At 45.3% G+C, this 27,472-nt stretch overlaps 2 protein-coding genes across 13 annotated transcripts in view; both read right to left on the bottom strand.

The window, feature by feature from the left end:
* RRM1 (ribonucleotide reductase catalytic subunit M1) overlaps positions 1-7,300 on the bottom strand; it is a 35,550-nt gene extending 28,250 nt beyond the window's left edge. The window contains exons 1-2 of the mRNA XM_007116847.4: positions 6,960-7,300; positions 1,430-1,518 (exon numbers count right to left, since the gene is read on the bottom strand). Of these exons, the coding sequence (XP_007116909.1) occupies positions 1,430-1,518; positions 6,960-6,978 (108 nt within the window). The 5' untranslated portion in view covers positions 6,979-7,300. The remainder of the gene's footprint in view (positions 1-1,429; positions 1,519-6,959) is intronic.
* A 1,439-nt stretch (positions 7,301-8,739) lies between these two features.
* The window catches only part of STIM1 (stromal interaction molecule 1), a 146,383-nt gene continuing 127,650 nt past the window's right edge, over positions 8,740-27,472 (bottom strand). For 4 of the 12 annotated variants that reach the window (XM_055091716.1, XM_028501508.2, XM_028501509.2 and 1 more), the window contains exons 7-13: positions 24,616-24,793; positions 19,572-19,739; positions 18,959-19,059; positions 18,445-18,680; positions 17,027-17,119; positions 14,825-15,203; positions 8,740-10,660 (exon numbers count right to left, since the gene is read on the bottom strand). In XM_055091716.1, coding sequence (XP_054947691.1) covers positions 10,144-10,660; positions 14,825-15,203; positions 17,027-17,119; positions 18,445-18,680; positions 18,959-19,059; positions 19,572-19,739; positions 24,616-24,793 — 1,672 coding nt within the window. In that variant the 3' untranslated portion in view covers positions 8,740-10,143. Of the gene's footprint in view, positions 10,661-14,396; positions 14,567-14,824; positions 15,204-16,446; positions 16,498-17,026; positions 17,120-18,444; positions 18,681-18,958; positions 19,060-19,571; positions 19,740-24,615; positions 24,794-27,472 lie in introns of those variants that run through there. The other 8 variants (XR_008619654.1, XM_055091717.1, XM_055091722.1 and 5 more) reach the window with 8 other exon arrangements.

Raw genomic sequence — 27,472 nt, 5'->3', positions numbered from 1 at the left:
AACAGTTAAACCCCAAAAAAAATGTTAAAAAAAAAAAAAAGAACTCAGAATAAAATAACGTCTGTGTGCTAATAACCATGCCAGATTTAAAAACACGTAGACTTTTTCAACTAAATCTACCCTAGAAAGCTCGAGTCAGCTCTAGCACACCTGCATTCTGAAATGTGTGCGTGAGGCAATAGAACACCTACGAGTCAAGATACCTAGGTTCTTCTTCCTACACTCCCACTCACTTGTACAAGTCACTCCCCTTCACTTTGGACCTTCCTTATCTATAAAACAAGGAAGATGAAATAAGATGATCTCTCAGGTTCGTTCCAACTCTAATATTCTACTATTCTAATTATTGTCTGGACTTCTAAATGTAAAAGGGAATTTATAATAAGCATATTTTAAAGCTGTATAAAATTATTTTCTTTTGACCATTTTGGTCAATTCAATATTTATCGAGCATCTAATTATATATGTGTTAAGCATTGTGGATATCACAAGAACAAGATACAAGCCTCCCCAGCAATTCTAGGGGAGGACAGAGACATAAAATTAATTTCTATACTAGGTGGTTAATGCTATGAGGCCAGCACAAGTGCAAGAGTAGTACAGATAAAATACCTAAATAAGGATGGGGCAGTATGGGTTTAAAAAAAAGAAGGTTCTTAGAGACTCCGTTTAGTAAGATCATTTTGAAAGCCATGTGGAAGATGTATTTGAAGACGGCAAGATGAGAGGAAGACCAGGAGAACACTTCAGAGACCACTACAGATAGCAGTCTAGATAAGGGATGCTGAGGGTCTAGAGTAGAGTTATAGAAAGAGAAAAGCACAGCAACTTGCTTATGAATAGTTGGCTCTCCTTAATTTAAATGCTGGCCATGAAATCTATTTTATATTACTTTTATATTACTCTATATTACTATAATGTATTCTTTCTACATAGATAATAAAAAAGGAAATTTCCAACCAGTTTCTACCCAAATGACCACAATTCCAAAACAAGTTTTTCCACTTATGAATAAAATAATTTACTCAAAGAACTCTCTAATATGAAATGTTAATGTCAAGTTTTCCTCTTTGCTCACTTTTATGGTTCTCTGAAAAGTCAGAACTCACAGCACAGACCAAGATTTAGAAAAAAAGTTTTGTTTTGTTTTTTTTGTCTGTTTTATTTTTTTTGCCACGCCACACAGCTTGAGGGATCTTAGTTCCCCGACCAGGGATCAAATCCAGGCCATGGCAGTGAAAGCACCAAGTCCTAACCACTGGACCACTAGGGAATTCCCAGGAAAAAATAGTTTTAAGCAATAAATTCTCATTTTATATCCAAGGCCAAACCAAAATATAGAGCAAGTGAGTGAAGGGCCAGAGATAAGAGACAAGTAAAAAGAAGCACATGAAGCAAGGAACCCAAGATATAAAGCCTATTTACTTACAGGATCAACAAAGTCCATATTGAGTCCATAACAAAGCTTCTGGATTCGAGATGTAATTTTGTCAAACATAACTCGCTCTTGGCGGCCATCTAAAGAATCAAACCATAAATTCATGTTAGCACTTATTAAGATAGCAATGTCAAAGAATCAAATGTAATCAGCATGTAAACTTTTTAAATTGGCCAACACGAAATGCTATTTCATAGATAAAAGATTCAGACCCCCAATAGTTCACCAAGAGATTATTTTTTCATCTTCAAAAAGTAGAGATTCTATACTGAGTCTTCCCTTACATTATACATCAGATGGATTCTTGCAATAAATTTCCCTACCCCACCTTGTCCAAATGACAGCCAGAATTATTCTTTAAAACTTAAGTCAAAATCATATCACTACCCACCACCGCCCAATAGAGGTTTACCATCTCCTTCAGAATCAAGTCAAAATCATTACAACAGCCCACAGAATCCTACACAACCTGCCTTGTGTGCCCCCTTCCCCAACTTCATCTCCTACTCTCCCACCTTCCTCACTCACCATACCCCGGGCAACCCTGGCTCCTTGCTATCTATACCTCTTTTAGGTCTTTGCTCAATGTCACCTTCTCAATAAGGCTTTCCCGGATCACTCTATTTTAAACTGCAATGCCCCAAACACAGCCTTGCTCCTCTTTATTCTCCTTCTATGCTTTATTTTTCTCTATAGCACTTATGGTCATCTGACATACTCTATATTTTACTTACATATTTGTTTATTGTGTGGTTCTCCCCATCCACTAGAATACAATTTCCAAAAGGAAAAAGATTTTGTCACAGTTTATGTACCAATGTATTCCCCAGTGCCCAGACCAAACACCAAGGCCTACTACATAGTAGGTACTCAAATATTTATTGAATGCTAAATGATTTATAAACCTGTCTCCATTCTAACATCTTCATGATAAATTTGGCTTACATACTCTCTTAGAGTAATTAATGATTTTGAATTTACTTCACACCATGTAAAGAAGTACTTCTTTCTATTTGTAACTCAAAACAATCTTCCAGAGGCAACCTCTTAATTTTTATTTTGGAGATATGGAAGCATATACATATGGATCTCATCTAGTTAGTCCTTTTATGGTTTTGGACTTAGATCCTATTGCTCTTTGCTCTTCCTAACAGAAAGTCCTGGCTGGCCCAAGGACTTTCTCAAATGTTTGATAAAGAATAAATAAACAATAAGATACCACTAGTAACCCATCATCAATAGAACAAGTTAGTTTTTCTTAAACACTGATATATTAACTAAGATAGCCCTTCTCTTTCTGATCACCACTGTGATCTCCTTTTCTAACCAGACTCACATATGCCAGTGTTTAACTCTGGAATACAGTTAATTAGCTGGCCTACACTGGGACTGAGCCCTCAATGCTCTACCAGCTGGTTAGGCAGACAGGTCACCACAAGGCAATATTAGCAAACTGAGAATCTGCAGCTGCCAAATTAATCAGGAAACTGACAGAAAGTACAATGGCAATTGTCTTAATTCACACTGGAAAGTGGAGGCACACTAAGGGGCTGAAGGACCAATGATCCACTGTTCTCTAGCCTATCATTCCTCTTGGTCATTTTTGTTCAACCCACATGTTGATTTTATCATATCACTAACCCCTGCTTACATTATTATCCTCTCAAACAAGGCCTTCCTTAATTTGGTACCACATCTCCTCTACTGTTCCTTGTGAAATAGCCTAAGTCCCAACAGGGCCTCCCATTCCCACATCCATATCACTGCTTATACCCTACTCTGCCTAAAAGTCCCTCTTCCACCTTTCCATACATCTGACTCCTACTCACTATTCAACTCTCACCACATCCATGAAACCTGCCCCAACAACTGTAACCCACATTGACCTCTTCCTCCTGTGAAATCCTCTAGAACACTAATTGTCTGATTTCCTCTTGGGTGTAAGCTCTCTTTTTTAATTCCTCTCTCTTCAGGAAGACTTTGCTAATACTGTAAGACCAAGGATGTGCCTCTTCTATAGGATATGAACTTTCTATTCCCTCTACCTGCAACGTTCAGCCCACGGATCTTCACATAGCTGGCTCTTAGTATTATTCAGGGCTCAGCTCAAATGTCAGCTCCCTCCCTGAGGATACAAACCAAGATTACTTTCTCATTCATCTTTATCGCATTACCCTGTTTTACTACCATCATCTCACTAACCACTATCTGGAATTAACTGATTCTTACATGTTTACTTGTTTCTTATATACACTTAACTACTGTCACTCACCGCAGAATGTAAACTCCAATGAGAAAAGGGATTTAGCTTGTTTTGTTCACTGCTGAATCCCCAGTACCTAAAACAGTTCCTGGAATAAAGAGATGCTGAATATAGTCAGCCCTCTGTATCCATGGGTTCCACATGAACAGATTCAACCAACCGTGGATCATGTACAAGTTATGATCCGCAGTTTGTTGGAGCCCTGGATGGGGAACTGGAACTCACAGATGCAAACCACACAGAGGCCAAGGGACTATTATGGACTTGAGCATACACGGATTTTGGTATCCACAGCAGGTCCTGGAACCAAATGCCCGTGGATACTGAGGAAGGACTGTAAATACCTTCTGAATAACTGAATGAATGGGCTTCTATTCTAGAATATTGAACATGTTTTATTATTGTTCTTGTTTATCTTTCTCAATTGATAGTAAAGATCTTTGAAAACAAGAACTATGTCTGCCTACTCACCACTGTAACCTCAGTGCCCAGCACAGTATCCACACAGATCTGTAAAATATTGTAACACAGTGGGCTGTAAAGGGAATTAGAAAGGATGGGAGGGAGGAAGGGAGAAGAGAGGGAGGGATAGACAAAGGATATGGAATAGAAGAGATTATTAGAGTGCAAACAGATGCTTTAAAAGGTATTAATTTCCAGGGCTTCCCTGGTGGCGCAGTGGTTGACAGTCCGCCTGCCAATGCAGGGGATACGGGTTCGTCCCCCAGTCCGGGAAGATCCCACATGCGGCGGAGCGGCTGGGCCCGTGAGCCATGGCCGCTGAGCCTGCGCGCCCGGAGCCGCAACAGGAGAGGCCACAACGAGAGGCCCGCGTACCGCAAAAAAAAAAAAAAAAAGGTATTATTTTGCAAACTTTTGTTTCAGTTTTATGTAAATACTTACATATACATGTGTGTGTACTCAGTCATGATGTAAAATGCAAAGTTCTGAAAACACTATACTAAATTCCAAAGCACACTTTTCCACTCAGCTACACTGCATTTGTTCCATTGGTTCTCAACTTTTTTTTTTAACCTTAATCTCCTTGAGCAATACGATACTGTCCCATCAAGAAAAATAGCCCAAGACAGCAGATGAGAAAAACTCATCTACTATTCCCTTCTGTTATCTAACAATTTTCATATGGATTATTCCTGCATCCCTAACAGCTCTAAGATCATGGAAGATGGAGATGCCTTCTCCCTCTATTATTTCCCTCATGGTGCTTAGCAAGATATTAGCACATTCAGTAATACTTTAGGTAGACTGCTAGTTGCCCTCCTGAATAATCACATTAAGATTAACAAAACCTACATGAGTTAGTCTGCTACTATACTATCATGCTAAAAATGGGGGGGATACCCTAAGCATATTAAAGATCAAAAATAAAATAAAGAAACAAATCTAAGTACAACGTTGTATATTAACAAGCCTTTACAGATGAACCAGTTTGCAAGGCAGAAATAGAGACACAGATGTAGGGAATAAACCTATGGACAACAAGGGAGGAAAGCGCTTGGGCGGAGGGGGGGGGCTGTGAACTGGGAGACTGGGATTGACATATATACATTAATATGTATAAAATAGATAACTAATTAAAAAAAAAGAAAAGAAAAGAAAAAACAAGCCTGGCAGAGTCTAGCAGCAAACCATCTGGATCATATTATGTTCTCTGAAGGAATGAGAAACAAAATAAGACCTGCCTTTTAGAGTTTGCTGTAGATAGTACTTTTTAAACCACAGTATTTGAAAGTGGACCCAAAAAAGTTAAAAATGCAACACAGAGGTGTTACCCACTCCAGAGATCTATGTCCACAAGTTTTCAATTCATCTGTTACAGATTTATCATAAGGGCTCCTCATACATACCTTTTCCTAAAGGTCTAAAAAACTGAATGCTCCTCTCTCACTCACAGGTATGGACCAATAAAAGTGCACTATGTATTTTGGTCTTTGGTCTCATCAGCTAAAATGGGAGACTTGGGAAATTCAGAGAATGATGTTCTAAAGATACTAATGCCAGGAAGGGCCACCACTGTCCACCTCTCCATCTCTCAGCTGTACGCCACCTAGTTACAACCAAATCAACCACCTGCCTACTCACAACACTCATCATATTCTATATTTTAAAATAATTATTCTCATCCACTCATGAATGAGCATCTATATTCATGGCAGGTCCTGTGCTAAGTGTGGGCATAAAGTCCCCATCTTTGAAACACTCACAGCCTACTGGACAAAACAATCAGTCAATCAGTGTTCACTAAGTGCCTACAATTTTGAAATAACTTCTTTGCTTCAACAGAGGCAAGTAGAGTCGACTCAAAACGTGTTCGTACCTGTCCCATATGGTTCTCTGTTAAGAGTATGTTTTGCTCTTGTTTTTCCAACCTGATTAAACCTTTTCCGGAGGCAAGTCTGTCTCCTCTTATAATTAATTTCACAGAATCAAGCAAAGGACTGACACGAAGGTACTCAGCAAGCCAAACGTGAAATAAGTGTTGAGGAAGAACACAAGTCCCTGGCTCTTCGCGGTCCCCCACCCTGCCAGAAGATGTCTTGGCCACCCTACTCTAATTCCATATCTCTTCCCATCAGGGGTAAGGCCAGCCAGTCCCGATCCCAAACTCCTCTGGGACCACTCCTGGGGCAAACGGCAACACATCCCTTACGAAGGGCAAACTCCGTGGAGATGTCTGTATCTGAGCCTGACGTTTTTCACCCCACAAAAGATATCAGGAAGCTGGTAGGTGCCCGTGTAGGGTGCAGAGCCCCTGCTTTACTAGCTCCCCCCCGTGCCTAGGACAGGTGACCAAGCCTTTCAAATAAAACTGTTGTTCTCTATGGGTTCGAAGCCTGGCCTCACCAGCATCTAACCGGGTGACCGTGCAGTCTCCGAACCTCTCTCTGCGCTTCAGTATCTTCACCCGCGAAGCGGACCCAATAACCCCTACCTCAGGGGCTCCCGGTGAAGAGTCAAGTACCGCCTGCAAAGAGCTGTGCGCGCACAGCTACTATTCACTAAAAAGAAGGTGTTACTCTCTAGACATGCGGTCGGATGGCAGAGCCAAGGGGCGCAGACTAAAGGCCAGAGGGGGGTTGGGGACAGACTGACGAAAGGGCAGGAGGCCGAATAGGTGACAGGGCGGGAAGCTGCAGCCGGCAGCGCGGGAAGCGGCGGAGGCGGGCGGGCGCGGCTAACTGCTAGGGCGGTGGCAGCCCGCGTACCTCACCCACCGCCCTCTCCCCGACCTCTCACCTCGCTTGATAACATGCATCGCAGCTAGTGGCTGAGGCGCCGAGGGATGCGAGACGCGGCTGCAGCTCTGAGGCTCCGGCGGAATCGAGAAGGTGGCAGAGGGCGGAAGGTCAGTCTCGAGGGGTTGCTCGGGTGCAGGGCCTGGAGTTAGGGCCAGAGCGCACTTTCCCTCCACAGAGCAGAGCAAGGCAATCTGAATCCTCTTCCCGCTCCCGCCAGCCGCAACGCAAAAGCGGCGCGACAGAGCTCGCAGGACGTTACGCGACGCTGCCAGCGCCGCGGCCGGTGGGCAGGCCTAGCGTAGCAGACGGTCGACCTCGCCCCGCAGCCGCCATGTTGAGTGTGGGCACGGCCCAGGAGACGGCGCCTCTCCCACGGCTGTGTTGGGTGTGGACGCGCCCGGCGAGAACGCTGCTCTTCGGCAGCCATGTTGGATGTGGGCAAAGCCCAATCTGGGGCCCCGCGGCCGGACGTAGCGCGCAGAGCCCGCCAGGCGTGGCTCCGCCTCTCTTGCCGGCAGGCCCCGCAGAAGTGAGGGCGGTTCGAGTATTTTTTAAATAGCCAAACCCCAACTATCCGCTTTTTCTTGTCTTGAAGACTGTTACATGATGATAACCCTAGACTGCCGTACGAGCTGAGCTCTAGCCTGAGATCCGCAGCCGGCGGCTGGGACCCAGGGCCCTTCGGGCGGCCTGAAATCTCGCACTCAGGTTGGCCGAGAGCGGCCAAGGGCCTTTGGAGTTTATCTTGACGGAAATGGGAACGAGCCCTGGCAGAGTTTTGAGTAGGGCAGGGCTATGATCCATTTGCTTTTAGAATTATCCAGTGGATGTGGCTCGTGGAGGTAGAATGGACAGGACTTGGTTACCGAATGTGGGGAGTAAGAATAGGTGAGACATGACTCACAAGGCTGGTGTAGAAGCTTCTGATTTGGGCTAGGCAGACTGACTTTTATGATATCTCACGTGGCATCCCCTCCCTAAAACCTTTCACTGGTTCCTTACTGCCCTCAAGGTGGTTCCAAGGTTCCTGTGAAGTACAGTGGTACCTCAAAGATATTGGTTCCAGACAACTGCAATATAGCAAATATCACAATAAAGCAAGTCACACAAACTTTTTGGTTTCCCGGTGCATATAAAAGTTATATTTACACTATACTGTAGTCTATTAAGTGTGCAATAGCATGCAATAGCATTATGTCTATTTAAAAAATGTACATACCTTAATAAAAAATACTTTGTTGCTAAAAATTGTTAACCACCATCTGAGCCTTCAGCAAGTGGTAATCTTTTGGCTGGTGGAGGGTTTGAAATATTGCAAGAATTACCAAATGTGACACAGAGACGTGAAGTAAGCAAATGCTGTTAGAAAAATGGTGCTGATAAGACTTGCTTGCCACAAATCTTCAATCTGTAAAAAACGCAATACTCGCGAAGTGCAATAAAATGAGTTATGCCTGTAATTCTAACAGTCACAGGTGATAAGTGAAGCCATACGATAGATAGGGTCAGATGGCCTAGAGATAGGGTTGCCAGATTTAGCTAATAAAAATGTATCCCCAATATTTCATGGGACATAATTATACTAAAGATTTATTTGTTTGTCTAATATTCAAATACTGTATCCTGTATTTTATCTGGTAACCCTACCCAGAGAGCTTTTGGGAATGTGTATGAGAGTTTCACTTTCCCTTGGCAGCAGAGAAATGTCTCTTCATCCTGTCTGCTATGCCACAAAGAGCACAGAGAACACAAGGAGAGTCAGTCAAAGCCAGCAGAGGTTAAAATCTCCTACATGCTTTATTGGACTTCAAAGAGTCTTATGAAATAACACAGAAAAACCCATGTGAGGGTGTCCAGGGGGTACAAGGCAGTCTGCAGCCTAGCACCCTCCCAAGACCAGCCCCAGGTGCCCCCACCCCAGGCCCAAGATAGGATCCCAGAGTAAAGACACGGCAGGGAGTGGGGCAGAGGGAAAATACCTTTACAGCCATTGCAAAAACAGGGAAGGGAGAGAGTTGTCTAGAGGGTGGGAAGGGCGGGGGAGTGGTCACACAGCCACCTTGACCTACACCATCTTCCTTAGCCACCCCCTTCCCTAAACCAGCTGAGTCCTTCTTGAGCCTCTGGCCCAGGCTATGCAGTAACATGAAAATGGGGTCTGACAGGGCAAGTATGCGGTGCAGGCACTTGGGAAATTCAGGAGATTTCATTTTTCAACTTTAAACTGTCTTTTGGTTCAAATCGACAACATCCTGCCCAACAGCTCCAAGGCCCCATTAGAGCCCTGTATCATAGCTGAGGCTCCCACAGCCACGGGAGCCCACTGTCCTGAGCCTCAGGAGTAATGAGGCTTGGGGAGCATTTGGGCAGCACCTCTTATAGACAAACCCTCCTGCAGGGTGGGGTAGTGGGGATAAGAGAGAGGCAGGTGTGGGTGAGAGAAGAGAGAAAAGGTGACTGCCTTGTAGCCCACATCTCTGGCTTCCACTCATCCTCCAACTAGGAGAAGTCTCTTCCAATCTATCCCCTAGCCTAGCCTCTCTTCAGAACTCTAGTGGCTTGTTCTCTGGGAATTGGTTTCGCTCCCCCATGGACCCCTGGAGCCCTCAGTGAGCTCCAGGCCGAGGTTCCCTCTGGCCCACCACACTCCCAGAGAACAAACCGCAAATATTAGGTCCTAGGCCCCAGTCTGGGGCAAACAGAACCATCGTCGGTGGGGTGGAAGAGATCTGAGGCACAGGTGTCATAAGTTACTCCCCTTCTCTTCCCCGCTAGCTGCTAGGGGAAGTTGGGGAGTGGTGGGAGGGAGGAGCCTGAAAGCAGGAGACAGAAAGAAACAAGAAACCAAACCTCAAAACTGGGACAGCAGAGACAGAAGCTGGACCCCAGAGGTGGACTGAGAGCTGAGGGGACAGCAACTAAGACATGCACTGACGTGGAGAGGGAGTGACAGCAGCAGCCCATGGTTGGGAGGGAGGCAGGGCAGGCAGGCCATGGTGGTCAGTTAATAAATAATGTTGAAGGACCCAAGGATACGGGGGGCAAGTATGTACAGTGCCCAGGCCCCAGGGCCAGCCCCTCCCATGCCCCATGCTGGGGGCCAGGTATCTTGGAAGGGAGGGAAGGGGAGGCAGAAGACCAGGTAAGGACAAGCTGTCCCACAACTGCCACCCTCATCCTGCCTACTTCTTAAGAGGCTTCTTAAAGATTTTGAGGGGAAACTTCTTCCGGCCTGGGCTGGAGTCTGTCTCCTCACCAATGGAGCCATTATCCTCCTCAGCCACGGCCTTCTTGCCAGCCAGGTGGGGAATACGTGTATTTCGGCTAGCCTGCAGGGCTCTGCTGTCCCCAGCTGGAGACGGCGTGTCTGGGTCTGGGGAACTGGGGCTGTGAGAACGGGAAGAATCCAAATGTGGAGAACCACTAGGTGGGGCTGGGGAGCTCAGCTCCATCAGGCTGTGGGCCTTGTCCAGCCCGTGGTTCAGTGCCAGCAGTGCCTTCTTGGCCAGGGCAGGGCTGTCAGGCAGTTTCTCCACCAGAGAGCCAGGATGGACCCCCTCAATCAGCCGGTGGCTGCCGTTGGAAGTCATGGCACTGAGAGCCTCATCTGCAGCACGGACCATCTGAGGAGGCTTGAGGACCAGACGCTGGCGGTCACTCATGTGGAGGGAGGACTCCGAATCGGAATGGGTCAAATCCCTGTAAGACAGGTCAGAGAGGAAGAAAGGGACACATAGAGGATGGGGGGCAGGGGGGAATTTGAAGAGAGAGGGACCAAGAGAGAAGACAAGGGCAGGGTAGGAAAATGGGGATGAAGAGAGGGGCAGGAGAGATAAAATAGGGTGAATGGCAGGTGGGAAAGAGGGAAGAATGAGAAACAGAGGGAAGTTGAGCAGGCCATAAGCACGGGATAAGAGAGAAGGAAGGAATAGGGAATAAGGATAGATTGGAGAAGAGATAAGGAGAAAAGAGTAAAATTGGGGAGGAAGAAAAGCAAAAGGAGAAGCAGGTAGAAATAAGGAGGACCAAGGGGAGAGAAAAAAAGAAAGAGGGAAAAGTGATGGAGAGAGAAGAGACAGACAAGAAGCAAAAACAAATGTCATTATACCATTATCTTTCTGGCAAAGGGCTTTCTAAGGCCTGCGCCCCACCCCTGATGAATGGCCAGGCCCTAAACCGGTGCAACCATTGGCTTCAATGCCACAGGCATCCTCCTCAAAAAATTCTCTGCTTCCATAGCTGGCTAGATTTCTTAGGACTGAACCCTAAGCTAACACAGAACCCATATATTTCTCTGAGTCACCATTTTCCATGCCTTCCTCCCCCATTTACTCCTGTCACACCCTGGGACACATCCAGTCTGGGCCAGGCCTCAAGGAACAGGGCACATGCAATAAGTGAGCCTGACCCAGCCTGGGGAGAAAAAGGTTAGAACAGCCTTGCAAACAATCCCTCACCCACCCCAAAAGGCCAAGATGCTGCCTCTTCCAACCCTCTGTCAGGATTCAAAGGAGGTCACAGAGAAGTGTTTCAGAGTTCAAACCAAAGCTGGCTGACAGCAGGAAGGCTGGGGTCTTTTTCAGAGCTCTGCAGACGGGGAGAACGTAGGGAGGCATAGAAAGACAGGACATTGGCCTTAAAGGAGCAGTGGTTCAGAAGAGCTGCACGCTGGAAGTCCTAAGGTCTAATTCAATTTCCATCTCTGCCTGAGGCTTCCTGTGTGACCTTGGACAAGTCGTCTAACCTTGCTGGTCCTCAATTTTGGCCAAATGAAGATAACACCAATTCAATTATCTTGCAAGACTGTTTGGAGGCCCAAATATGTTGGCAAAGCACTTGAAAATGTAGAAAGTATTGTGGGAATGAAGATGATGAGGCCAGTCAAGCAGGAAGAGCCTTCCGTGGGCCAGTCACAAGAGGCTTCTTTGCAAGGCTGAGCTACGGGGACACGGCACTGCACACTGGACATGTACACACAGAGGCAGTCCAGGATAGTCGAGACCCTTTAAGGGGCTGGCTGTTCCTAAGAAGACCATGAACTAATTCTGGACGCCACACCTCCTGCCTCTATAGACAAAAGGGTAGATATGGGAGTCCCCTGCCAATCCCATAATCCTCCTTCTCCTTTCCCAGAGGCCTGAGAACCCATGGCAGAGGCAGAGGAGAGGGCTAAGGGAAATGTTTAAACATCCAAGTCAGGAAACCAAAGGAAGGGTCATGAGTGGGAGAGGAGAGCACAGCAGGACCCGGAAAGAAGGAGGCTGTGGGTGGAAAAATTAGGGAGGGCACCAGGCTCCAAAAACAGGCAAAAGCAGGAGGTTGGCTAATAGTTATTACAGGTTTAATTCTCAGCAGGAAACAATTAACAGCCACGCTGTGGGCCAGTACCTTCCTGAAGACAGGGGATAGCAGAGAACAATCCAAGCTCCAACTCCCATTCCAAATACTGTTTCAGCCACCTACTCTAGTGTTTATGAACTGTCTCATATTTGCTTTCATATTTCTGATGGTGTCCTTGCTTCTATCTATACGTGTCCTTGTTTCTCTAAGTCCCAAGATGATCTTCTCCATATCCTGCCTTTTCCACACAGGTATGAACCACTGAGCATGGTGCCAAGGAAATTCTTGGGAGCAGCCACACTGGGATGAGGGGCCCTCTAGGCTGAGGAGGTGAGGATCCTAGGAGCCTACCTTTCTAATGCCAAGGAAGGACTAGAGGTCAAGAGGTTTGGGTCTACCTAGACTCACTCCTCCTGGCCCACTGCCCCATTTGGTCATGATTCCCATCCCTCTGTGCCTCCATCATCAACGAAAGCTGAGACTTCCAAAGCAAGAAAAGAACCTGGGAGAAAGCCTGGGTGAATATAGGAGGGGAAAGGCCCACTGAGGCAAGCTCACCTTCCCTCCCTGAATCTTTGAGACAATTCAGGTCACGGGTGTCCCTCCCCCAAGGCTGGGCTGCCCTGGACTCCCACCCCAAGCTACTAACCTTACTAGAGAGCCTGTTTGCCTTTAGAGACGATCCTCTGATGCATGGTGCAAAAGAAAATTCAGTAGTGAACAGGCCAGGCAGAGGCACGTACTTCCCCACCCTCCCTCCCCACTGCCCTCAGCCTGGGCCTTGGAGAGTGAGATTCACAGCATCCTCTAGTGCCCCCAACCCACTTCAGTCCTCTCCATCTGTATTGGGAAGGGCAGTCTCCCTGCCTAGGCTTTTGGATGAAGATGAGGATGTGGATGAAGATGAGCAGCTCTGCTTCTAGTAAAGGCTGTCCTTTTGTGAAAGAGAAAGGAACAGCCTTCAAGGATAATTATCCAGAGGTTCGAAGGGCAGAGCTAGAGAGATTGGTATCCAGGGTGAGGCAGGACCAAAAGGAAGCAACAGGGTAAGCCGGCTGCAACCCAGAGGCCAGGATTGAGCCGTGGTCACAGCTTCAGAGATGAGAGGTCCTTCCAGAGGAGAGGGACTTCCTTAGGGTCCTCTAAGCTTGTTCAGGCGAGGTCAAGGCTACTATCTCTGACCCTAGCCTCTCACCTAGAGCTATTAGCAGGGAAAGTCCCTGCAGCTGCCAGACCAGGCCGTGGGAGAAAGCCTTTCACCAGTTCTTACACAGTTCACTTACTGAGACCTTGTGAAAGGACAAAAATATCCAACAGAGTGTCCTGGAATGGAAAGCCAAGTCCTAGTCTGTGTTCTGCTCCTAATTAGCTTTGGGACCTGGGGAAAATTTCTTTACCTTTCAGAACCTTAACTTCCTTCTCAGACATGAGTGTTTTACCACCGGCCCGACCTATAAACCTCGCTTGTCCAAAACCCCTAAATCTGTTTCCCCGCTTCTGAAGAGTAATTCCATGAAGGGTACTACATCCATTCAGTCACCCAAGCTAGAAACCTGGGCATCATCCTACACTCCTTCCTCTTCTCCACCCCTCAAAGCCAGTTACCAAATTAATCCTCTCGTTTCTATACCAAGACCTTGTTACCTCCCCTGATGGCCTACTGCAATGACTTCCAAATTCCTGTAGTCTCCCCATTCTTTCCTTTATACAGGCCACTAAAATGTTATTTCTAAAATGCAAATATGACCAATTCACTTTCTTCTAAAAACCCCTTTGCAGTTCTCCGTCTCCTAAAGGGTAATGGCCAAAGCCCGTGGCCTTTCAGAACCCCTCCTCATTCTAGCCTCATCTACTACCCCTTCCCACCAACACATAGCCACTGTTCTAACCACACATAGATCAGATTCTCTTGAAACTCTATGCCTGTGCATGTGTTTCCTCTGCCTAGAATACACTTTCTCCTTTGCCTGCACAGAGGGTGCCAGCACAAATGTCATCTCTTTTGTGAAGCATTCCACCCAGGTTCACACTGTTAGCCATTCTTCTTCAACACCCCCTTAGCACTTATCAAACTGTTCCAGAATCACTTATGTACCTCTCCCAGACCAGACTGCAATTCTTGATGGCTGGGATTGTATCTTGTCAGCTACGAAGCCCCATGCCCAGCAGAGACTGGCAGAGTAGGTATCAATAAATGTTCGCTGAGGGAGTGAAGGAAGTGAGGACTCCATTGAGATAACAGATGTGAAAGTTTAGGCCAAGGTGCTATAGGACCGTGAGGGAGGGGGGTTGTTACTCATTTTTAGTGTCAGCAAACCCCAAACAGAGAAGGGAAGAAAAGCTTAGGGAGTTAGGTTGACCTTAAGGAGGAGTCGCAGACTGGGAAAGGATAGGACAAGGAGAAGGTGCCCCACCGCACACCCCCCGCAGCTGACCAAGCAGCAGCCAGCAGGCAAAGGCCAAGGTAAAGGCAGCAGAGAGGCAAGGAAGGGAGAAAGGAAAGAGAAGAGAGACAGCTGGTACCCCAAGCTCTCTGAATGCCAAGGCATCACAGCGGTGCTGTCAGAAGGGGGTGGGTCAGGGTAGGGCTCCATCTGGAGGAAATAGGAAGTTCTGTGGTGGTAATAAACAGGGTGGATGTGGATGGTGGTGGTGATGGAGGTGGTGGTGGTGGTGGTGGTGGTGGTAGAGGAGCAGGAAGAAGAAGCAGAGGCAGATGGAGCGCTGGTCCCGAGGCCTTCAGAACTGAATGACTGTCCAGATGAAAGGCTGCGCATTCGCCGCAGAGAGACCCGGCTTGTCAAGAAGCGGCCAGCCTCGCCCTCTACCAACCTCTGAGATCCCAGGCCATGCTGTGGTTCCGTCAGGCGCTGCCGGACGCTGCTGCTCTGCAGGCTGGGGGCTGCAAGGAGAGTGAAGAAAGTGTGAGGAAGGGCCAGCCTACTTTGGGCTGGTGGGAAGCAGGTTTGCCCATGGAGAAATGCTTACTGGAGACCACTCTGGGCCTTCAGTGGCCAATCTGGAGAATGGGGCGCCTCCTCCCCGAAACCTCCCACCAGGGGTCCTAAAAGGAAGGGGAAGTTGAAGATGAGGTACCCAGGTCAGTTTTAATGGCAATTCCAATGGAAGGAGACCTAGGGCCAACATTACTATGAAGGGAGACGGTAAGGCAGTTAGTGGGAGGGCACAGGCAGGACGGAGTAGGATAGGGGTTTGGGACAAGGTCCGGGAGGGCACTAAGAACCAGCCTTTTTAGAAAGCCAAACTCAGGAAATAATTCACAACTCAGGCAAGAATTTATACACAAACATGTTCTTCACACCATTATTAATAATTGTATGAAAGTAAAAATAAAGGTGGAACAACAGGAAGATGATAACACATCCAACTGCTGGAAGGTTACATAGCTATTAAAAATGATGCTTATGGGAATTCCCTGGCGGTCCACTTGTTAGGACTCAGTGCTTTCACTGCCAGGGCCTGGGTGCGATCCCTGGTTGTGGAACTAAGATTCTGCAAGCCGCGTTGCACAGCCAAAAAAAAAAAAGCTACTTATGAGAAGATTTTTAAAACAGAGAAAAATGTCTATTAAAATGCTCAGGGAAAACAAAAGGATACCAAATTTCATGTAAAAGGAATACCTTGAGCTATAGAATAAAAAAGACAGGAATTTGAAACAAGGCCTTTCTGTTTCTAGCTGTGACCTTGAGTAACTTACTTCCCTATTTTAATTCCTAATTTATAAAATCCTTCAGGGTTGTCATGAGGCTTCAAGATAATACTTTTAAAGTACCTGACACAGTTCATGGCACTCAATAAATGGTAGTGGTTATCATTATCTTGACCACATAAAAAATCATTTAAAAATTCACAAACAAAAGACTGAAAGAGAAGGTACTCAAATATGATGGGATTACAAGTGCCTTTTTATGCCCATATTTACTCTTTTTACTATCCAAATTTCTTCTAATAAGCATGTACACAACAAAGAACCAGCTCTTGGATCAATGCTGCAAATCAGGCTCTTGGAAGATGAGGGCCACCATGCCCAGAGAAGGGGTATGTGGGTACCAGATAACTTAGAGATGTGCTAGAGCATCCCTCTTGGGCTCACTCCCAGCTCCAGTTGAAAACAGAATTCACACCTTTGTTTTTTTCCTCCTCTACCCTGATATATGGGCCTCCTTGCCTTCTCCCTAAAGATGGGAGAAAGGACACAGTTACATGGATGGCAGAAGCCTTGGAAGGGCCACCAGGAAGAGAGCACAGTTCCATGGTGATGGAGAGCTAGGGAGGCAGGGCTTCTATGGCTGGTGGCTTTCGAGACATGAAAGGTAGGCTTAAGGGGAAGAGGAAGCATGGAGTAGGGACGGGGAAAGAGAGACAGAAGGGCAAAACAGAAAGAGAAAAGAGGAAGAGGCTCTTTCCTTCCCTCTTTCATCTCAGCCCAGCTAGATGAAGGGCCACCAGGACATCTGTCTAGCTGGGCTGAAAGGAGAAGCCTAAGCCTTCCATCACCATGGCTGCTCTCTCTCAAGCACTCAGCTGAGCAGGCTGATTCTTCTCACCTCCGAACCCTTCCCTGAAGTTAGTAGGGACTGTGGTGAGGGACTAGCAGGAGCAGGCAGGGGAGTGATGCAGGCAGGAGAAGGGGCCCGTGGGATAGGAGTGTTGGTTTAGTCCCAAAAGTTGGAAAAACAAAAGCCCCAAAGGGGCTCCTCAAACCCGGGTATTTCCAGAGGGACTGATCATCCGAGCCGGCGGATGTTGAGCAGAGAGAGCGGTCACTGAACCTACGCCCCATCAGCCAGGCAGCATCTAGGGTCCAACAGCCAGGCCAAAAGGAGAAGAGAATCTGATTTACAGAGGGCTTCACCCTGCCCCTCAATGGGATAAGGGAAGGGCCAGGGGGCAAGGGGTGGGTGGCTCAGAGCTAATGAAGGTCCCTCCCAACCCAGAGAACATGGGAGCCTTTAAATCAATACATCAAGATCAAGCTCTACCTGCTAGTGATCCTAACCTTGCTGGGCCTTTGACTAAAGCCCTGCCAAGTTAACAGCCCAGGGAAAGAAGAGGCTTGCCCAGAGGCAAACTATCCTTGAAGAAACTTACAAATAAATCCTGTCTAGAGCTGGAATCCAGCCTGATTAAAGAATCTGACTTTCTGAAAGTGAGACCCTAACCCAGCCCAGCTTTCTGCCATCCCCTCTGCACTCATGGGATATGGGCCCAACACAAGAGCTTTTCCATAAAAGTCTATTCTATTTATCTAAAACAGCCTCTGATCCAGAGAAAAATTCAACAGGGTCAGTAAGGGGTATGTCCCTTCCTTCTCTGAAGAATTCCCACAGAGTGCTGTCTCCTTCAATTCTGCTCTACTCAGCTCTGACCACTCGCAGGGGAGAAAAGGAAGAGGGAAGACCCAGGACAGAGGGTGGGGATGGCCGAGAGTTCAGGTGGAAAGACAGACATGCTTGTGCAGGAGATCCCTCCTGGACAAGAATGTCTTTCTGGCTTGGAGGATTTAGGGCTCTTTCACCGTAAGGGACTATTGCTTCCTGGGGCCTCACACGAAAAAACAAAAAAAAAGAGACATCATTCCATTCAACTACTTTAGCAATTAAAAGTAAGGAATATAAAATTAAAACAAATTAAAGCAATAAGTAGTCAAAATGAATGCCATTTTTATATTATGAACCACTAAAGGAGATTATTTTTATAAATAGATAGGACGGCGGGGGGGGGGGGGGGGGGGAAGGGGGGAAGGAGAATAAAGGGATTAAAAAAACACACAAAGAGTACCACTAAAGGAGATTATTTTTAAAAATAGATAGGACGGGGGGGGGGGGGGGGGGGGAAGGGGGGAAGGAGAATAAAGGGATTAAAAAAACACACAAAGAGTAAAGGGAGACATACTTAACACAATAGACCCATAGGGCAAACAGAACATATAGCAAGGGAAAACCACCAAAAGGACAACTATAAAGGGGTATCTTGATGCGGATTGGGCTTTATTAACCAAGGTCATGAGTTTAACCACCTTGGTTTCTGCCCCATATGTTGCTTAAGCACGGCAGAGGCCAACTTCTCAATCTGCACATCAAAGGCTCCTTCCCTCATCCCCAACCCAAGAGGTCACCTACACTGCATGGACAAGGGTGACACAATCTCCTCATCCATGTCATCCACATCGTCAGTCATGATGAAGTGGGCAGGGTTGGGGCGCGTACTACCCATCCAGCTGGGATCTATGTTGAGGGCAGCCACCAGTGAGTGGATGCCAGGATTATTGACAATCTGGAAGCCACAGAGGATCTCAATCTGTTGCCAGCGGTGCAGGCGCTCCCGCAGTGCTGCCGTCACCTCGCTCAGAGCTTGCCTGAAGAGGGATGAAAGAAAATGGCAGGCATGGGTGTGAGCCCCAATAGAAATGAGGCTTCTTCTCAGAGGAACAAGTTGGGGGGATATGTGTAAATAAGAAACACAATTAAATAATAAACTTAAGAGCAAGGTGGGAAATAGCCAAGGGCTGGGGCAGGAGACCAGAGCTGTACCTCTACCAGTGAAGAAGCAGAGTTAGGGTTGGAGGCCCTGGACAACCTCAAACTCTGAGGATGGGATGGACATCGCCAGAGCTGGGCAACAGGTGCTACTTACTTAGCTGTTAAGATTTTGTGATCCACATCATCCAGGGAAGAGCTGTGGGCCACGTGGAAGGTGCCAAAGAGTGTGTTTCTCTTCTTTTTTATCTTCTCAGCCTGCAAAGATGAGGTCCTCAGCTTAAAAAGAGTAGGGATAGAGGCTGGAGAAATGAGAAATGCTGTTCCGTGGCTGGTTCCCCCTCCTCCTAGCACAGCTTAGGCTGCACAAGAAGAAGGAAGACAAGAAGGGAAAGGAAAACAGAAGGCAACAGGAGAGAAAAGGGTAGGGGAAGAAAGAAAATAGAGGCAATGAGATGAGCAAAGGGATCCTGGCCCAAGGAGTATTCTGTCCGCACGTCAGTCTGGGGCCAGCAGATACTTCCCTCTACCTGCCTCCACTTGCTTCATCTTTCCCAGAAGGCAGGTGGGAGTAGCCCCACACCCTCATTCCCTCCTCCAGAAGCCTGAAGACATTATTAGAAACTGTATTATCAGGAAAAGAAACAAAACCCAACACCAGGATGTTTCTTTGTCCAACAGGAGGGATACAGAGAGGCAGAGAGGAGGAAGAAGGGCAGGTGAAAGGAGGGTGGGGGGAGAGAAGAGGGCAGCAGGAGGGCAGGTCTCACCCCCTCCTTGGCCACCAGCAGCTGCTTCTCTGCATTTTGCTTCTTGATGTTGTAGTACTGTACCTCCACCTCGTGTGTCAGCTGCAGCCACTTCTGAAGGGCCTCTGGAGCATACCATGAGCTATGTGATTCCAGCTCCTTCTCTGCTTTCCTCAAGGCCTCCCGGACCTGTGTAGCCAAGAGGATGTGAGTCCTTACTACTACTACCAAGACCCTCTCCAATGCCTCTGTATGATACTTCAGAGTTCTTTTCTTCTATCTCACCTAAGCTTCACAACTCTCCCAAGAGGGAGAAGGGGCAAGGATTATTCTCTGTATTTTATATACAAGAAACCAAGCTTGGAGAAGGAAAGTAACCTCCTCAAGGTCACACAGTCAGTAGTGTCAACCAGAACTCAAATGGAGATTTTTTTATTTTATTTTAATTTTTGCTGCCAGACTAGAGCATTCTTTCTCACATACTGGTTGCCTCTCCTTGTCATATAGCCAATCTCAGCAATCTTTCCTGCTCTCATAAGGTACAGGTTATCTCAATAAATCTTCTTTCTGACAGTTGGGTCTGTTCTTGGACTCAAGACATCACAGTGTGGCAGGAAAAGCATTTGTTTGGGAGTCTGGAAATATGATCTGGTCCCTGGTCTGTCACTCAACTGGCTGTGTGACCATGTGTTTCCTAAAGCAGACCTCAATCAGTGTAAGGCTTTCTCCCATGCAAATCCAAACTGTAAACGAAGGGGTGATCTCAGGAGAGCGTGAGCTCCCTGTCATGTGAGGTATGTAAAGAGCTCATGTCAGAAAGACCTTCAAAATGATTGCTAATCCAGAAGGGGATTGGCCTGAATACTCTCCAGAGTCTCCTCCAGCCCAGAGACTTTGTCTGTGATTCTCCCATTGAGATGGGTAGGTAGGCTGTAATGGGCACTCTCTACAAGGCAAGAAAACAAGCAAGCTTATACCTAACATGGGCATTGCCAACAGAGGCCAAGATATGGAAGGACCAACGTGTAAGCAGACATCTCCTCACTGACTTCTCAGCAAGGAGCATAAAATGAAGCAGATGGTCACAAAGCACTTAAGCATGAAAGGTCTGAAAGTATATACAGAATCCATTATATTCACTGAATTCCTTCTATCTCACCCAGCCTACCAGTATAAATGATCCCCAACTCCCCCATCTGAACACTGACTTTTAGCTGGTCAGAATCCCAGAGAAAAGAGATTGAAAGCAGTCTCATGCCCAACTTCAGCCAATGGGGAAGTATCCCATAGCAGGCCTGAGGTCCTCCCCTGAGCCTAATATAGACCGGGAGGGCCTTAGCTAAGGACAGAACACCTTCATTCCTCTGAAAGCCAATGACAAGATCAAGCGTCATTTGGTTTTTGCTCCTTGAAAAGGAAACTATAAAATGGCCCACTCCTGGCTTTATAGATTTAAAATGAGGAACAGATACCTTAGAGGCTGATACACCGAGTCTGGAGATGTAGGATCAAGTTCTACATTAAAAGCAGTTTAATGTAGCTGCAAAACTTTGAAGCTATGAGGAGCAAGAGGACAAAGAGCTAACTTGAAAACCTCCAAGTGGCAGAAATGAATCTCTCATAGTCTTTCAGGACTGAGGAGAAAGAAATCTACCAGATCTGAATAACAAGTCAGGAAGGGGCATACCTGAGAAACTGGGACAAATGAGCCTTAGACCAAGTCTTATTAAACTACAACCCAGTTCCAACATATGTCAGTCTCTCATTGGCTTGAGGTGATCAGAGCCTCACCCAACATACCTCACAGAACCCTATATCTGATGGAAGATAAAAATCACCTGCAGCCTCTATTATTTTTTATGCACACTGTCCAGCATTTAATAAAAATAAATTACTAGACATGAGAAGAGGCAGGAAAATATAAGCAATCATCAAGAGGAAAAATAAGCAGTCCCATAAATGATCCAGATGTTAAGAGTTACCAGTCAAGGACTTTAAAACAACTATGATTGAAATGTTAAAGAAAATATGGGAAAAGATGGACAGGAAACATGAAAACATGGAGATTCTGGACAGGGAATGAGAACCTATAAAAGAGCATTCTAGAAAATGCCCTATGAAAGGGCATTTTAGAAAAATACATTATCTGAGAGTAGGATTCCACTGGATGGGCTAAATAGCACAATTCTTGGCAGAATACAGGATTAGGGAACTCAAAGACAGATCAATATAAAATAACCAAACCAAAGCACAGAGAGAAATAAAGAACAGAACTAAGCATAATACACACTACAGAGAATGTGTATTCTGCAGTTGTTGGGTAAAATGCTCTACATACATCAATGAGGTGAAATTGATTAACCATGTTTAAATTTTTTATATCCTTACTGATATTTTTGGCTGCTTATTACTGAGAGATAGATGCTAAAATCTCTAACTTTGCTTATGAATTTGTCCTTTTAGTTTTTTTAACTTTTGCTTTACATAGGTATTTTAACTATATTATTAGGTGTACCAAATTAAGGGTTGTTATATATTACTGTTTAATTCACACATATCATAAGTGAAATGTCCATTTTTGTCTCTAGTAATACTTCTTTCTCTAAAGTCTACTTTGTCTGATATTAATATAGCTACAGCTGCTTTATTTTGCTTAGTGTTTATCCTAGTGTTCTCATCCTTTTACTTTTAACCATTTTGTATCCTTATTTCTAAAGCTTGCCTCTTGTAAACAGCATATAGTTGGGTTTTGTTTTTTATCCAGTCTGACACTTTGCCTTTCAATCGTTTTGTATAGTCTGTTTACATCAACCAAGTCTCAACACATCTGAAAGGACTAAAACCCTATGGCACACACTATTTAACCACAGCGAAATTAAACTGGAAATCAATGAGAAAGATAAATAGGAAAGTACCCAAGTGTTTGAAAATTAGGCAACACACTTCTAAATAACCACAGGCCAAATAAGAAATCATAATGGAAATTAGGAAATATTTTGAAGTGAATGATAATGAAAATATGAAATATCAAAACTTAGTAAATGTAGCTAAAGCAGTGCTGAAATGGAAATTTATAGCTCTAAATGCATGTATTAGAAAAGAGTAAAGGTTTAAAATCTATAACCTAATCTTCCATCTCAAGCAGCTAGAAAAATAAGAACAAGTTTTAAAAAAATTTAAGTGCAAGACTTCTACACTGAAAACTACAAAACATTGTTGAGAGAAAATTTTTTTTTAATCTTTTTTTTTTTTTTTTTTTTTTTTTTTTGCGGTATGCGGGCCTCTCACTGTTGTGGCCTCTCCCGTTGCGGAGCACAGGCTCCAGACGCACAGGCTCAGCAGCCATGGCTTACGCTCCTAGCCGCTCCGCGGCATGTAGGATCTTCCCGGACCGGGGCACGAACCCGTGCCCCCTGCATCGGCAGGCGGACTCTCAACCACTGCGCCACCAGGGAAGCCCGAGAGAAATTTTTAAAGACCTAAATAGGTGACAGGATAACCAATGCTCATGAATTAGAATAATTATTTGGTTAAAGTGTCAGTTTTCCCCCACATTAATCTACAGATTCAATGTAAAAACAAATAACAATCCCAGCAGAGCACACTGTAACGTAATGACAAGCCAACATGGAAATGCAAAGAACCTAGAATAGCCAAGGTCATCTGGCAGGAGGACAAAGCTGGAGAACCTACCACTGCCAGATATCAAGACTTGTTGTAAGACAATGTGGGATAAGGATAGACATATAGACCACAGAACAGAGTATCTTCCTGGGAAAAAACCTTGACCTCCTATCTCATCTTATACACAAAAATTCGTTTGAAATAAGCCATATCCCTAAATGTGAAAAGTAAAACAATAAAGCTTCTAGAGGAAAATATCTCAGAGTTAGGGAAAGATTTCTTAAACAGGCCACAAAAAGCATCAACCATTTAAAAAAAAAAAAGATTGAGTAATTGGTCTTCATTAAAGTTAAGAACGTCTGTTCATTAAAAGACAATATTAAGAGAGCAAAAAAGCAAGCCACAATCTGGGAGAAAATATTTGCAATATGTATGTATATATATAGACAAGAAGACTTACATCCAGAATATATTTTAAAACTCTTACAAATCAATTAGGAAAAAATACAACCCAATTTTTTAAATTAGAAGAGATTCCCAAATAAAGTGGTCAATAAACTTATGGAAAGGTATTCAATATTATTGGTCAATAGAAAATAAAAATTAAAATCACAATGAGATACCATTACATCCATATCAGAATGTATAAAATGAAAATGCCCAAAAATACCAAGGTTGTAGCTCAACTAGAACTCTCACACTATTGCTGGTGGCAGTATAGATTGGTACAATCATTTTGGAAAACTGTCAGTTTCTGATAAAGTTAAATATATAAATGCCCTACTGCATATCCAACAGAAATAAGTGATGCCCACCAAGAAGGTTCATAAACAATGTTATTGATAAACTGCAAAAAAAAAAATCTGCAAACAACCCAAAAGTCTATCAACAGGAGAATGGATACATAATTTACAGTATATTCATACAATGGATTAATACTCAGCAATGGAAATAAATCAATTATCACTACATGCAACATGGATGACTCTCACAGACATAATGTTGAGTGAAAGAAACCAAACACAAAAGAATACATACTGTATAATGCTATTTATATGACGTTCAAAAGCACGTGAAACTAATCTGGTTTAGAGATTAAGACTGTAGTTACCTTTTGGGTGGAATATTGACAGGGAGAAAGGGGAGGCAAAAGTGAGCCTTCTGAGTGCTTAAGAGAGTCTGTATCTTGATCTGGATGGTGGTTACACAAGTACATGCATATGTAAAAGTGTGCCAGCTGTATACTTATGATTTGTATACTTTATGTAAATACCTCAATTAAAAAGGAACAAAATAACTGTTACCACCTGTTAGTCACTGTTCTTTGACAACCACAGTGACCATTTTTTGCAACTTTCCCACTACTCTTAGCCAGACCTTTGGCCCCTGCCCTTTTACCCCACTCCCTCAGGGTGTCCAAGAATTTGCAGATTTCCCCTACCTGCTCCAACTCCTCCTCAGCATATTTTTGGCGGCTCCGTTCATTCTCAGTACCCTCCCGCAGCTCCTTCAGCCGCTGGGCTTCCTGCTTGGCAAGGCTGATCTCATCACGCAGCTTCTTCTCCAGGTGTACCTTCTCCACTTCCACTGTGCGGTGCTCCTCCTGGGCTTTGTGCAGCCTGGGGGGCGATGCAGGGAGCTGGAGAAGGCCAGGCAAGCGGGCGCCAGCCAACACGCCACGAGGCATGGCATCCAAGAGGAAAATGAGGGCTCCAGCACTCTGAACATATTCTCCCTACTCTGCTGCCTGCCTGGCTCTGAGGTAGCTCAGGGCCAACAGAAACCACGGTCACTACCATAATTCTTATGTGGGCCATCATTTTGCTGCCAGTAATAAAGGCTGTGAAGCTAGGTTCCCGGGTACCTGAATCCTACCTTCTAAGGTGTCTCACATACTCAGATCGTAACAACTACTAATTTACAAGGTATTTCACATTTGTTCTCCCTGCAGATAATGATATATTGTATCATTATAAGCCTGGGATAGATATGGACATTAAGGCTTAGAGACGGGAATTAACTGCATGTAGAACTGAGACCAGAATTCCAATCTGTATGTCTTCAAATCCCACAGTTACTACCCTTATACCAAGGCATCTGGAAGGTGCAATAAATGTAGAACACCCTGCAAGCTAGACCAAAGACCCAGAGAAAGCCTGATGGTGAGATGTGACGGGGGTGGTGGTAGTGGGGAGATTTAAGGAAGATGAGAAAGGAACTATTGAGCTATACCTCTTGGACTCCTAAATACCTGTTCCCAGAAGCACCGAAAAATGAAATTCATGCCAAAGGGGCTGGACAGGATTTGGGAGAGCCCCTGCTGCCCCCAGCCCTGAGTTCCCTTCCTAAGTATCTTCCATGGTGGGTAAGATCTCAAGGGCATCAGTTATAATGAAAATATGCCCTTGTACCCACCCACACATTCCCTCTGTTTACTGACAAAACCCTTCATCCATCCAACCAAGATTCCTTCCTTCCTCCCTTCTTTCTGCCACATATCTATGTTCATTCCTTCATTCATTCATCCATCCATTCATTCACCAAGTACTTTAAGGCATCTACTAAATGCCAAGCCCTGTGCTGAGTCCTAGATATATTGAAATGAGTGAGAAAACTGTCTCTGCCACTGAGGTACTCATAATCTAGTTCAATATAAACAAGTAAACAGGTGCACACAACGTGATAAGTTCTATGATAGAGAAATATACAAGGTGTTGGGTAGGCCCCAGAGATGGGGTGATCAACTCTGCCTGAAAGGAGTCAGGCAAGGTGAGGCCTGGGGCTAGACCCAGAAGAAAGAGTAACAGTTGGCTAGTCCCTCTGGAAGAGGGAAAGCACTTAGCCACTGTCAGCTCTTCCGATCTTAGTAGGAACCACCAAGTTACCGGGGAACCAGGACAAGAGGGGGAAAGGATGAGGAAGAAGACAAGTGATATATGGCTTCGACTTGAGGTACAGAAGAGGAAGGATAGGGTACAGAACAAGTAGGGCACACAGAGAAGAGCACTGACCACTGAGTTAATTAAGTAGGTGAAACAGAAGAGGCAGAAACAGAACTCAGCCTCTAAATAATCCCAAGTGCAGATCTGTCAGTGACTGAAGCCTCAAAAGATGTGGTGACAAGTAAGGAGGGAAGAGGAAAAATGTCTAGGCTGCAAGCTTCCTGCTGACAAACGGCAGCCTTCTGTCTACTTTGTTCCTGGAGTGAAAGGGAGTTGAACCTCCTTAAGGTATACAGCAGGTGGCGCTACATGCACAGCTAAAAACAAATCAGAGGCGCCATTTCCAGCCCCATCCCCTTTCCCTTGCTGAATGTCCTCCTTTATTTTATTCTTCCATGACCCCACTGCTTGAAATTACACCACTAGGGATTGATTCTTCACTGAAATATTATCCTCTCCGGAAGCAGCCTCTTCTGAAAAGCCTGTGATATGCCTGTCTTCTCCATACAATAGCGAGCTCCTTTAAAGTAGAATCAAAACTGACTCACTTTCATAATCCTAACAGGATCTAATAGAGATGAAGATCAATAAATACCACTGGGTACAGAAATGAGAAAATAAATATACAGTCAAGCCTTGTCCCACTCCGTCTCCTCCACAGAAGACTGAGCATCCTGAAGGCAGCAATCAGTTACTATTACAAGCAAGAAAATTAGGCAGCCTGACTGCAAGCCCTGGCTCTAAGCAGCTGTATGACTATGGACAAGTCTGTTCCCTGGACTAGGCCTGTTTCTTCCTTTTTAAGTGGGAATCAAAATTCCTGCCTGCCTCAAAGAATTATCTTGAAACCCAATGAAATCCTAACTGGAATGCACATGTAGCATTACATTTATTCACCCCAAATATCAGGAACTCTGTAAAAAAGCTCTTGGTGGCTGGCAGTGTAGGCCTGCCAAAGTGAGGAGGGACAAGGAGGCACATGGGCTCTGGACACTGTCAGAGGAGGATATGTGTGTGCACAGGTGCAAGCCTGTCTTTGGGGAGTGTGTGCATTTGTTTCTCCAAGTGCCGCAGTGGTCATTTAGCTCTGGAGGCCGTGCGGAGCAGGGAGGGCTGGGAGCTTAGTTTTATCCCCAGACTTGGAATGTCTCCTGCCTAGATTCTTTGCCTTTGGAATGAAAACAGTACATGTTTTTCAGACAAATGAAGAATGGGGACTGCCCACATAGCAGCATTTAGCCCCCATTTGGAAAAGGGCCCAGGAACAAGGGGTCCAGCAAAGTAGCCAGGAATCGGCTCAAAGATAAAACTCCTCTTGCCTCCTAAAAGTCCAGCCCATGGAAATGAATCTGCTAA

This window comes from Physeter macrocephalus, chromosome 16, assembly GCF_002837175.3.
Source record: "Physeter macrocephalus isolate SW-GA chromosome 16, ASM283717v5, whole genome shotgun sequence".
In the NCBI taxonomy this organism is placed as follows: domain Eukaryota; kingdom Metazoa; phylum Chordata; class Mammalia; order Artiodactyla; family Physeteridae; genus Physeter; species Physeter macrocephalus.
Note: the sequence above shows the minus strand (reverse complement) of the source record. Positions and strands in the feature narration are given on the sequence as shown.